We start from the raw sequence: 13888 nt of genomic DNA on the forward strand, positions 1-13888 counted from the left end.
GGGCGGACGTTCGCTCGTAGCCGTGCTGGTGAGTCGGACATCCTAGATTCCTCAGTGTATTTTGTTGCTAGCTGGCGTTATTGTTGCTATAGCAATAAATGCCTTGTTTGTGTCAGCCAGTGTGTCGTTCCTTTGTTCCCGCAGAGCACGGCCCGCCGTGGTCGGCGTGCGCTCAGTAGCGTACGCGACCACGGGGTGGGGTCCGCGCGGCTTTGAACTGTGTCAGCCGTGCTTAAACGGGGAGAACGTGTATATCTCCCCCTTTTTTAACCCCACAGTCTTTATGCAGAGCTTCCAGTACACCACTATATTAGCAAGAGAACAACTGCATTGCTAATGTAAAACATTACAGCAAGGACAGACTCTAGTAAAACTACACTAGTAAGAATATAAAACCAAGACATTAAGGCAACAATCACAGCTTTCATGTGGCGACTGGGTACCGTTTTACCATTCTGATACCAAGCCTTACTAGCTTGACACACTAAAAGCCTTGCAAGGAGAAATGTGATTTCATGGACGAAAACCAATATTAAGGCCGTCACTTGGTCACATTTTCCTTTTGTTTATAACTCCTTTTTGGGGTTAATGAGAAATGAGAAAGACCACCCTCCTTTTTCTGTTACGCATATATCTTTTTTCCGGATGTTTGATCCCGGCCGCGGCAGCTAGAATTTCTTTGGAGGAGAAATTCGAGAGGCCCGTGTACTGTGCGATGTCAGTGCACGTTAAAGAACCCCAGGTGGTCGAAATTCCCGGAGCCCTCCACTACGGCGTCTCTCATAGCCTGAGTCGCTTTGGGACGTTAAACCCCATAAACCAAACCAAACCTTATTCACAGGCATCATTTATTAAGTAAGCTATCACAGCTGCTTTTCCTGAACAAGACAAACAACAGCCACTTCCACAGCTCTCTGATAATCCCTCTGTTCTTTGGAGAGAGAAAAATGAGCACATACATGAACTGGTAAAAGCCAGGAATGAGGTCCTTGAGCTGGACAGTTGGTGTGTCATTCAGTTTGGGGCTGTAGCCGATGGGTATGGTGATGGGCTCCCAGTGGTACTGCACTATCTTGTCATCATCTGTGCTGACTGCACAAGAGAAAACACCCACGTCACTGAAGCAAAGCACCTGAGCCAGACACGTCTAACAAAATACCTACACAGAGAGCCACGAGGCCCAAAAACAAGATAAGTATTGCTTTAGCACAATGATGCCACAGATTGTAAACTGAGGAAGTCAAAGAGCTGCAACCTTGTAAGTGAACAAGAAAGACATTTCGAACTGATATGCTGGCAATTGCAAAAAGAAAAGCATCGTAATTCACAAAGCGAAAAAATTAAAATTCTCTTTGCCAGTAGAATCAGAGGCTGAAAGACTTCAAATGAAAGATCAAAAGGTTGCATATTAGTAAATCAAAAAAGTACAAATATGATAAAAGTTGCTTATGAAGCAACTAGCTAAGTGCTTCTTTCCATTTCACAGCTGGCATGATCAATGATACCAGATTTCCTATTTATGGCTCAGAGCTGAGAATTAAGTGAGACGATACTGTCAATAAAGACTTCGCCTCATTTATTTTCACTGCAATCTGATGCTTAATAGGGGTAATCCACTATAGTTCAAAGCTCATGAACTGGATAATCTAATTTGGAAATTCAAATGATGTGGACAGGTTACACAGTCGTGGTAAGCGTGTGTTTGCCAATGGCAGCAAATGCTCATCAGAGGAAGACGAGTGCAAGCTAGTGTAATCTGTCTAGCGCCAAATCAGTGCCAACTAACATGGAATAGCAGAGGAAGCATCGATACTATATTCAATTGCTGCACAAGAGTAACGTGTTGCATGTTTCTATTCCCCCTTTTTTTTTTTTTAATTCACCTCTAGACCATTTCTTTTTGCCCCACTCACTCCAGAACGTAAGCCGCAAATACACACATTGCTGTAAAACATTGCACAAATCACCAAGGCATCTGAGTAAGAAATGCAGCCCAAGAGAACCAGCTGCGAAGGAAAAAAAAAGCCACAAGCAAGAACGTTTCTTTTTTTCCTTACAGTCCTGACTATTATCTTAAAGGGCATCTTCAAGACCACCACTATCAGAAGCATGCTACTTCACATCTATTGCAAATTAGGAAAACTCTCACGGTTGCCAAATTTTGTGTAAATTTATTTTGGCAAAATAAAGAAGTGCTGAAGTGACTCAAATTAACATCATCATTTTTATTTTTGATAATTCAACACCATTGATACTTTATAGATCTCTTCAAAACTTCACAGGCCAAAGTTAACTAGCCTGTACTGCTGACATCAACATTTTTCGTCACACAAAACCCCTAAATGAGACATGGACACTCACACGAGCCATCCAGGACAGTGTCCTTGCTCGGAAGTTTGACAGTGACATTGTCCGGCTGTATGACGGCCACAGGAGGCTTGTTGATTCGCTTGGCTGCACAGAGAAATCACACAACAGCAACCGGCCGCCATCACAATCCTTGCAGAAATTCTGCTCGACTAAAACTGAAACACTAAAATGAAATCTCCTTTCAAGCCAAGCGCAGCATGTAAAATAAAATTTTAGATCATCACCTAGCCAGCTGATTATCAGAAAGGGGTCAAAAACACAAAATTACCTTACCAAGGACCAACTTAGGATGCTATATACTGGCCATCCAGGGGCATCACACATTATACATACATATTAGCTGTGTATATTCAGGCTGGAAAGAAGTTCACCCACATAAAGCAGTTCAGCTATTTCTGAAATCTTTTTTTTTTCTTTACCACCGTTAGCTCTGATGCAATATCCATCCTCATGCACTGCAACATGATGGCACAATCCAGCCAGCCACCTCTTGCTTTACAGTTTCAGTCTGTAAATCACAGCGATAACTTGCATTAAGTGATGAGAACAAGTCAAGTGGTATGAGCCAGCTAGGTTGTTTTGCATCACATCAATGAGAAAAAGATGAAAGTTCCAAAACTGTACAGCTTAGTCAAGTATTCAGCTCAACACAATTTGTCCTAATAGGAGTCTACTGTGCTTTTGAGTAACACATAGAAATGCTTCTTCCTGACGTCGTGCTTGGCATCATGGCAACGAAAAGTCGCATTACCAGTTTCACTTACTGGAGAACGCATTTGGTTCAGAGACAAAAATGCACTCCATTACTCACGAGGCAGAACAGTGACGTTGGTTGTGGCTTCGCCGTACGAGTTGTTCCCTGTTACGGCCACACGAAATGTGTACAGTCCTTCTCTGAGGTGCGACAGCTTCAATGCCTGGGTGTTCTGGTCCTGCATGACACCGGTCTCCTCGCCATCAGGGTGTGACACGAGCGTCCACTGGTACCGGAACTGATTCCCTGCTGATGAAAGGAAGCAGACCGGTCAGAATGGCCAGCTTGCTGTCTTTTTCCCACAACACACAGTACCATTGCGCGGTCATCACAGTGAAAAGCACTTAACCAATCTATATCTCTGCTCACAGAGGCCGCCCCTATCTAGAAATATAACAATGAAGAGCTTCTTCCATCTACACCGTTTTGTGCTACGGTCTTCATGCACCAAAATGAAAGTCAGAGGCACAGCCATGACTATGGAAAACATCTAAAAACAAAAAGTACCCAACATGTTCGTGATGACACATAATAAGTTTCATAGCCCAAAGATCAATTTTACAAAAAACTGAACAAATAATCACAACAACGAAAACAATGCAAACTCAAATGTGTACAAAAAGCACCAAAATTCCAGGATTTTGATAGGCAAATATGAGGTCGTTTTTTTTTCTTTTAAAGAAACAGATGTGCAGGAATCTCTCTCTGGCATAAACAGCACAGATTTCACGGCTGCATGAAACTCCCAAAATATCTCCCAGAAATCCCCAGTGCAACTAGAGACTTTAGCCCGATTCACGACCACAGCTGGCGCACTCATCCCCAATCCACATGACACCCTATGACGTAGATCACCTTCACATTGGCCAGTGCATGGTTGCACGAGTTTCTAGTCACAACATACCACACCAACATTATTTGCCCAGAATGCATCCCTTACAAACCTCCCGCTGAAAAATCTGAAAAGCAATGCATGAGCAAAGTCTAAAAAAAACTCACCATCTCCACCTGCCTTCAGGGCATAGGCAGAGAGGACCACTTCGTTTTCAGGAAGGTGGAGCTCCTTATTCTCTCCGGCTGACACAATGAGAGGGTACGGTGTCGTTGTCGTTGGCAAGACAGCTGCCGCTGCTTTCGTGGAGGATGACGACAGCGGGGACGTGGTGGGAACAGCCTGCATGAGATAATTATGATGTAGAAATACTAGCTGCAGCAACGCCGTTATAGCATTAGCTGCAACACGTAAAAAGCCATGCACGAGCCATTAAAATAAAAAGGCTACCGACGACCAGCTGCACAAGAAACTTCTGGGCCAGGGGAAAACATCACGACGCTAATTCCACTCAACAGTGATGCGAGTGGCACCTTCTGATGAGGATGAAATGCACGGCAGCGCATGACTATCTCCATCTTGCCAGCAGTTGCTGAGCGAACTACTGCCTGTTAATATGCCTTCTGGGGAAATGCGTGCATCTCATTCAGCAGCACATAAAGCACGGGACATGTAAAGATGCCCTTCTGTTAGGCCTAGCAGCGGGCCTCTCGTACAATGAACTGTGGAAGAGCGCCTGCCCTACAAGCACGCTTTTCTCATCCACACACCTGGTCACTGACAGAGCTGTTGTGCGTGCCCACACAGGAATCCGACGCGGGGTCCCTGGTGAAGCCCTGCCGGCAGCGGCACGTGCCAGTGCGCCGCCGCTGGCCAGTTATGACGCACTCTTCGTTCTTGAGACACTGCTGCAGTATCCCGTAGACGCATGTGCGGCCAGAGTCACCCACCACCACCTGATTGGCAGACACCTTCAGGTTGGCGTGAATGGAAGGGTGCGCCACAAGGGCAGGTTAACCAGTCCCGGGTTAAATAGCCCAAGGCACCAGGTGGCTATGGTACCATGGACATAACAAGTATTGCGTATACAGAGATAAACGCTTTCTTAGCACAATATCTCCACCATCGTCCGCAAGTGTGCAGTTACTCAATCTTCTCCACTCGCTTTCCCTTCTGCATTGTTTGTAAGGCTTTCTTGGCTTCCTCTTTAGTTACAAGCATAATTTCTGCGTCTTGTGTGTTTATATCTTTACATGCAGCTTTCTACATGGCCTTCACTAGTGTACATTTCAATTAAGAACTCTTCTACCACCTCAACTTGTCCTTCTTGTTAACTACATTGCCATGTTTGTTGTTTTGGCTCCTGGAAGAGGCAAATTTCCTACTTGCCACTTTTCAGGCTTCTCTCACGCTTCAGCACTTACAGAAGCCTCTCCATGCTAAACAGCACAAGTATCAGGAGACCATTTTGACATTACAGCTTGCACATAGAGCCATCACTCGTGGGTAATTGCACTCGCTAGTTCCGAGCAACTTTTTTTTTTTTCTGCAAGCGAAAAATGTGCATTTGTTTTATTGACTGAGTGCAAGACCACATGTTCTGCTGGTGGATTTGAAACAGCTTGCCTCTCGGTCACCAGCAAAGCATGTGATCTTGTAAGCACGAATTTGACAGTGAACAAAAATGTTGCCAAGAAACAACCAGTGGAATCAGTCACTGGAAAATGCATTCAGCAAGACACCCAAGCTGGCGAATAACCTTCACATCTACATGAGATTGATGGCAGTGAGGAATGCAAAAAAAAAGAGATACACAGGTCCCCTTACCGAAACATTGGAACTGTTTGTCACTCCTTCCGAAGAGTCTCCGCTGCCTTTGCCATCTTTCCAAACAGTCGATCTTGATAGCCTGAGTGCACCAAAAAAAAAATGAAACTTAGTTCAGGAGCTGCGCTAAATTATTTTCATAAACTTCTGTCATTTGTCATTGAGTTCAAAATGCATATTCCAGCGTGAAAAAAAAAAAAAAGATACTGCAAGAATGTGCATGGAAGCGGCTTACAAGTCTTCATTGGAGTTCGATGTCGAATGACTGAACCATTCTTGCGAAGGACCTGTTGAGCCTTTCTCTGAAGAAGAAAGGCCGGAAAACAGCATGAGGATCAGCACATCAACAATGACAGAAAGCCATCCACAAATACAGCACAAACAGACAAGCGATGCGAGTGCACGCATGCTATAGATGCATCCTTAATGGGGATAACAAGACAACAAACGCAACAAAATCAAACAAAAAGAAAAGTGCAGCCAAAGTATATAAGCGCAACATCACAGGCTTCATTTAAATCAGCAACTTAAAGTTTCATAGCAAACTAATCATGACAAACTGCCATACCTGTCACAACACAGTGAGCTAATGACAAAAAATATTAATGCAGCAAAGTTATGATGACAAAAATACAAATAATAAATCATGCGGACCTTTAAAATTTGGTAACACCACCTGCTTTTTAGACAGAACAGCTACAGCTATGGTGATTGTGAATTGAAAAACAAACAAGCTAGAAAAATAAAACTAATTGAAAGTAGTATAGCCCATCCTTTGCTTTAGCTACGAAGTTGCTACTCTGCAATAATAAAATGCAAAAACGAGAGTAAAACCAAACCAAAAACCAAAAAGCCAAGCAACAACGTGAAAGGACTTCTGAGCAAGACTGCCATGAAAGTGAAAGCTACCCACTTCTTCTAAAAGCAAATCATGAAACAGGACACAGCAAGAATAAAAACAGCAAAAGTACACCGAGAAATGAAAACACAATCAAAACTTCAAGAGGACCAATACTGAAAACTATGGCTGTGAATTCCCGCACTTCACTACGGGAGAAGCAAATGATAATGAACCAAAATAACTGTGCAGCAGTACAAGGAACGCACTGAATAAAACTGCAAATAGGAAATGAGGAGACCATCTGTGAATGCATGCATGGAGAGTCAAACCACAAAGAAAATTCGACCAGAAAATGAACTAAAGAAAAGGGGATAAACTGGATATGCGTGCAACAAAAATAAGCAACGTTGTGATCCACACACACTGTGCCAGCAGCTGGTGGAATGGGAAACTCAAAAACCAAACCAAACAAATAAAGCCAACGAAGGAAACGGCAGAATTCCAAAAAAAGGAAGCGGGCTAATGAAACCAAGTCAAACAATGTTCCAAACCAGAAAACCAGTGAGTCAATTACAGTGCCTTTCAGAAGATCCCAACCCACGCCACAGGCTACTGCAGCAGTCGTCAAGCCATGTAGTGGGGTACGTGTTGCAATCTTGATGCTCTTCACATTAGAGGATGCAGACAAACACTGTCTAAAGGCTCAGCATTCCAAGTGTATTAAACAAGCCTTTCCACTCTCGGTAATTAGCTGCTGTAGAAAGAGGAAAAGGTTGTCTCGGGGTTCAGCACTCAAGATGGTTTAAACAGAACTCTACAAGGCTGGTGCTCTAGATGTTTTAGACAGCAAAAAACGAGCTGTCTAGATGCTCACAACCCCAGGCACTTTAAACGGTCTTTCTCATTGCTAGCACTCTAGATGCTTTAGAGTAAGGAGGACTGCCTAACGACACAGCACACTTGAATGCTTGGGACAGCCCTTTGCATTACTAGTGGTCCTCATGCTTTTGACAGCGAGAAGAATCATCTTTATCAGTGTCTACAGTAGAGTATGATGAGCACAAGAGGATCAACACTGCAGAGCTTGACAACTACTCCGGTGATATGCATAGTGCTTGAGAACTTTTTAAAAGCACTGTAGTCGACACTGCCACTGCGACTTACGTGGAGGCCTCACTATCACCATAAAGCTAGAGTCAAACTTGGCACCCGGCCGATGCTGCGGTTGGCACAGGGCTGCCGAACGGCACCGCACAAGAAAGCACGAGCTACCGTGGAGGAACACGAGGTTGCACAAGGCTCCCTGCTCACAGCACGCCTTGGTACAGTCCAGCAGACTCGAGGCACGCGCCACCTTGGTGAACCGGCCCGCGCTGGCATTGCCTCGCGGGGTCACGTGCCGGAGCAGAGTGAGCTTTGGAAAGAGCGAGTCGGGACAGAAGCCGCCGCCACCCGCATCGGCACCACCAAATTCATCCTCATCATCTTCCTCTTCCTCAGCAGCAACATCTTCACCCTCGAGATCGCCTTTGGGTGAGGTGGAGGAGTTTTGTCACCAGGGAACAAATCAAGAGTGCAGTCACTGGCCTGAATGAAAAGAAACTACACTTCCAGACCAAGTGCTAAAAGCGCAGGGGAAGGGAGTATTGGGCCCATAGCAAAGCAATAGCCATAGTAAACAAGCATAAATTTAGAAGTCTACAAAGTCTTTCTGATCAACACAGACTATAATAAACACATCTTAACATGTTTCTCGGCTCTGAGAATGACCTTTACAATATGTGACATGTCCTCCACGTTCCTTTGCTACGTACCCAGGGCTTACTATCCTCTATTCATGTTCTATGCAGTATATCCTAACGATGTAGGGCAAGACACTACTTGTCGTTTAGGTTACAAGTATGCTGTACTTTGCCTCACTGTCCTTGTCTTTTTGAGTTATGTCACAGCTACAGCTTGAATTGTACACTGTTTTAATTCTAATAAACATGGTCGAAGAGGCAGAATCATTTTATGCAATAAAAATGGGTTAACAGATATAAATACTTACTGCGAAACTTTTTGAAAACAACGAGAAAAAGAGAAGTAAAATATTCAGATGACCATCTAGCTTTTAAAGCACAACTAACAGGATTAAATTGGTTCAGGTAACGGTGATCTAACAATAAGCAAGAGCTTCAAAAATCAGTGATGAAGGCAAGCAATCGGTGGATGTTTTAATACGGCTCAGAAAAACCACTTAACGGTGCCTTTCACGGCACCGTTAAGTGCATGCCACAGTCAGCAATAACCAATGTTACGAAAAAGGTGTCAAGAAGGCAAATAACACTGTGCTACCAGGAATTCTTTCCAAAAGCCATATGAATAGGCCGACCCTATTCATACGGCAGTAGAGCTAGCACCTCACAGCAGGCAAGACAGGCAGTCTTTTCAACTTCCACAGTGTGCACACTAACAGTAAAATAAGTGCTCCTAAAAATACAAATACTGGAAGCATCCTACTGGCAGCGTGCCACAAGCATATGACTCACACATGCTGTGTGAAATGAACGGCTCAGTACCATTCAAGCTACAACTGTTTGCCAAAAAAAAAAAAAAAGACAAAGCTGTTTTTTTTTTTTTTTTCAGATGAGCCTGCCAAGTTTTCACTCCTACAATGCAATTTTTTGTTCCGGTTAACTGCACTTTTTTTTTTTTTGCTCTTGGAAGCAACATCTTGAACGCAAAGAGCCTTGCACGTGCTTTGCATGTGCTTGTAGACGTTACAGCCACAATTCCACATTATTTTATACATTTGTTAAAGCAAGGTCATACAATGCCATGCTGTCAGCTATTTTTCTTTACTTTCTGGCCAATAGCCGCTGTGAAGTTATTACATATCTCAAGCGAACTGATGCTTAGTCATACACAATTTTTGAAGCACCACAATGATCGATGACTCAATGACAGACTTACTATCCAAAGTAAGGCTGACAACAAGCAGTGACGAAAACCAGGCGAGCAGTAGAAGTCGATTTCGACACTTCATGTTGCCGATTTCTTCTTAGCAAGTTCTCACATCGACATGCGAGTAGCGTGAGCGCGAACTTCTCATCGAGTGATTTCCACTCCGTTTTCGCAATTTGTTTTTTCCTTCACTCAAAGGCCCTGAAAAACAAGGAAGAAACGCAGACTGAAGTTTAAAAAAAAAAATGTTATTCAAAATATGCGCACGAGCAACCTGCCCAAACTGAGCACTTCAACTGTGGCAAGAAATCTCATAGCTGTATCACACAGAGAACTAAAAAAAAAAAAGATTGTTTACGTCGCCTTTACGCTGCACAGCATACAAGTGCACACTTTGGATGATTCGGAAAATTCTAGAGGCGCACAGATGGCAAAAGAATTAAGAACTCACTCCATATGGAAATGAGTGCACGCATAAAAGTGTACCAAGGACGCGAACGACTCCACCAAAACCGGAACAGTATTTTCTACACGGCGAACGACACTTTGCAGTAATGCGCGGACCAAAACACGAAAAAATAAACAACTCGTTGTTCCTTTTTTTGCATGCGCGCCACTCGAACTTTCCCCGGTACGTTAAGGAGCAGCCGCAAGGAAAAGATGCGGTGGAGAGACAGCGCTCAGTCGGTCGCGATAAAGTGTCAGTCAACAAGCGCAAACAACTCGACAAACCGAGACTGAAGCGATCAGTGAACGTAGTGAGCAAGATTACGCTATTTCGAGCGCATTTGTGACATGGCCAGTTTCGCACAGACACGCTACTGCGTTAACTCACTCGTTACGGTGTCAGCAGCTGATGATATGCAAAGTTGCCTCGATGTTTCGCCGCAAAGCAGCGGAATGACAGAAAGCGCAGCAGCTGAAGAGCGGCTGTCCGGCCAGCTTTCTCTAATGACTACAATAGACCGATTTCACAAGCAGTTGCGCTACGCCACCGCCGCCGCGATGCACTCTGGGAGTTGTGGTACTCCGGCCGGCGGCCGCGCCAGCGCGGTGCGTGGCGCACGCGCGAGAAGCAGCCCTGTTTGCGTCGCCACACGGTGTTTCTCTGCGTGAATGCTGTATTTGCGGGACAAGTGCGTTCACCTGAGGAGTGTCGTGAGCTCCGACAACTGTGCGAGGCAGAGCGTCCCAGATTTTCCGTTTTCTAGAAGAGAAAAAGTAGCCAAGACATTGCGTAGAAGCTGTTCACGAGAGGCAGCAGAAGAAGTGCTGTTCAGTACATTTAGCCGTACTGTCCCTGTTGATCAGCGGACAATGGCAAATTTTCAAGTTCTGAACTGTATTAAATGCCTATTACGCGGCTCTCAGCTTTGAGGCAGTCCCTTAAATTGTTAAAAAGAAGGCAATCGGATTTCCCTTCGTGCTGCGTCGTCAAGCCTTCTTTGCAGCGATTTCTGCCCGGTGCAAGGTTGTAAGGGAACAAGTGTGCTAAGATTTATTGTTACATTCAGGAATCCACAATGTTAGCTTGATGCACGTATTCACTCCTGATGTCTCGAGCTCCCATACTAGCGATAATGCTTTATCTGTTTCACGGAATGAGAAAGCGAGGCTATAAAACTGTCGAAATGTGGAATAATTTCCAACGTTTTGTTGCTCACTGGTCGTTGAGTATACATGGTATTCCAGTAACAGCCACATGCCATTTATGCCGGGATATCACCCACATTTTGTCCGTTGTTTTGGATAAAAAAGGCCATCTAGTGTTTACCAATCAGTCAACCTGTTCAGACTCGTACTACGAAAATAGCGAAAGTGAGTCGTACCGGAGACGCCCTGGCAGAAGATTATATTAACCGAAATAAAAAAGTAATTAGTGTATCAATAATCAAAATAAAACTATTCGTCACGAAATTAAAATCCCTTAAACCCTAATTAGGCGTACTCAAAAGCTCCCCGATTGGCTTCTCTGCTCATTTTGTGCTGAACACAAGCATTTGTCACATCTCCATTTAGAAAAACGGCATAGCTCGCTCGAATCGCTCACCTTTCCTGCCGGTGACCCACCGAGCACGTCGTGAATACATGTATGTGTTTACGTGAATAAGAAAAAAACAATCGCATGGCCGGTTTTGATCAAGGGCTATGATGAAGGCAACAAACGCTGTGTGACACGTCTATAGCGAATGCCTAGATGAATACAGCGAATACTGAAACAGCAAAATGAGGTGGCAAGATATGTAAATACTGTCTGAAGACGTTAATTAAATCGCGTGCATCGCTATTAACTAAGCGGCCGTCAAGCGCGTTTTTATCGCCACCTGCAGCATTTTCCAAAGCAAGGTTCGAGGAACAAACGGAGCGTCGCCACCGCGGCCACTCCACTTCATGCGGCAACTGACCACCCTCTCTGCGCTGCTCCTACCGCGATTAGCATTGCACCCCTCGAAACTCCGCCGTGGAGCCTCTGTTTCCTTTATAGAGCTCAACACAATAAACGAAACGTCGGAAAGCTACTGCGGCCGGGTATAATGCCAGTCAAGGCGCAAAGTAATGTAGGCTGTCGTGCAGACGACGCCACGAAGGACTACAGCCAAGATGGCGGCTGGCTACTTCCGGTAAACGCGCGCATGCGCAGTAGGCTTTGTGAAATCGGGCTTTCACAAGCAGTTGCGCTACGCCACCGCCGCCGCGATGCACTCTGGGAGTTGTGGTACTCCGGCCGGCGGCCGCGCCAGCGCGGTGCGTGGCGCACGCGCGAGAAGCAGCCCTGTTTGCGTCGCCACACGGTGTTTCTCTGCGTGAATGCTGTATTTGCGGGACAAGTGCGTTCACCTGAGGAGTGTCGTGAGCTCCGACAACTGTGCGAGGCAGAGCGTCCCAGATTTTCCGTTTTCTAGAAGAGAAAAAGTAGCCAAGACATTGCGTAGAAGCTGTTCACGAGAGGCAGCAGAAGAAGTGCTGTTCAGTACATTTAGCCGTACTGTCCCTGTTGATCAGCGGACAATGGCAAATTTTCAAGTTCTGAACTGTATTAAATGCCTTTTACGCGGCTCTCAGCTTTGAGGCAGTCCCTTAAATTGTTAAAAAGAAGGCAATCGGATTTCCCTTCGTGCTGCGTCGTCAAGCCTTCTTTGCAGCGATTTCTGCCCGGTGCAAGGTTGTAAGGGAACAAGTGTGCTAAGATTTATTGTTACATTCAGGAATCCACAATGTTAGCTTGATGCACGTATTCACTCCTGATGTCTCGAGCTCCCATACTAGCGATAATGCTTTATCTGTTTCACGGAATGAGAAAGCGAGGCTATAAAACTGTCGAAATGTGGAATAATTTCCAACGTTTTGTTGCTCACTGGTCGTTGAGTATACATGGTATTCCAGTAACAGCCACATGCCATTTATGCCGGGATATCACCCACATTTTGTCCGTTGTTTTGGATAAAAAAGGCCATCTAGTGTTTACCAATCAGTCAACCTGTTCAGACTCGTACTACGAAAATAGCGAAAGTGAGTCGTACCGGAGACGCCCTGGCAGAAGATTATATTAACCGAAATAAAAAAGTAATTAGTGTATCAATAATCAAAATAAAACTATTCGTCACGAAATTAAAATCCCTTAAACCCTAATTAGGCGTACTCAAAAGCTCCCCGATTGGCTTCTCTGCTCATTTTGTGCTGAACACAAGCATTTGTCACATCTCCATTTAGAAAAACGGCATAGCTCGCTCGAATCGCTCACCTTTCCTGCCGGTGACCCACCGAGCACGTCGTGAATACATGTATGTGTTTACGTGAATAAGAAAAAAACAATCGCATGGCCGGTTTTGATCAAGGGCTATGATGAAGGCAACAAACGCTGTGTGACACGTCTATAGCGAATGCCTAGATGAATACAGCGAATACTGAAACAGCAAAATGAGGTGGCAAGATATGTAAATACTGTCTGAAGACGTTAATTAAATCGCGTGCATCGCTATTAACTAAGCGGCCGTCAAGCGCGTTTTTATCGCCACCTGCAGCATTTTCCAAAGCAAGGTTCGAGGAACAAACGGAGCGTCGCCACCGCGGCCACTCCACTTCATGCGGCAACTGACCACCCTCTCTGCGCTGCTCCTACCGCGATTAGCATTGCACCCCTCGAAACTCCGCCGTGGAGCCTCTGTTTCCTTTATAGAGCTCAACACAATAAACGAAACGTCGGAAAGCTACTGCGGCCGGGTATAATGCCAGTCAAGGCGCAAAGTAATGTAGGCTGTCGTGCAGACGACGCCACGAACATGGAGGAAGAAAAACTTTTACCTCCATGGCCACGAAG

At 44.9% G+C, this 13888-nt stretch overlaps 1 protein-coding gene across 8 annotated transcripts in view; it reads right to left on the reverse strand.

Moving 5' to 3' along the window:
* The window catches only part of LOC149331456 (dyslexia-associated protein KIAA0319-like protein), a 35244-nt gene extending 21439 nt beyond the window's left edge, over positions 1-13805 (reverse strand). Inside the window, exons 1-12 of one of the 8 annotated variants that reach the window (XM_089556605.1) lie at positions 13313-13805; positions 12409-12469; positions 10717-10777; positions 9580-9771; positions 7789-8151; positions 6019-6085; positions 5784-5865; positions 4727-4927; positions 4124-4298; positions 3182-3373; positions 2362-2454; positions 960-1092 (exon numbers count right to left, since the gene is read on the reverse strand). In XM_089556605.1, the coding sequence (XP_089412731.1) occupies positions 960-1092; positions 2362-2454; positions 3182-3373; positions 4124-4298; positions 4727-4927; positions 5784-5865; positions 6019-6085; positions 7789-8151; positions 9580-9652 (1379 nt within the window). In that variant the 5' untranslated portion in view covers positions 9653-9771; positions 10717-10777; positions 12409-12469; positions 13313-13805. The other 7 variants (XM_089556604.1, XM_089556603.1, XM_089556606.1 and 4 more) reach the window with 7 other exon arrangements.
* Positions 13806-13888: the final 83 nt, after the last annotated feature.

This window comes from Amblyomma mixtum, chromosome 8, assembly GCF_055824585.1.
Source record: "Amblyomma mixtum isolate Tamu chromosome 8, ASM5582458v1, whole genome shotgun sequence".
NCBI classification, from domain to species: Eukaryota; Metazoa; Arthropoda; class Arachnida; order Ixodida; family Ixodidae; genus Amblyomma; species Amblyomma mixtum.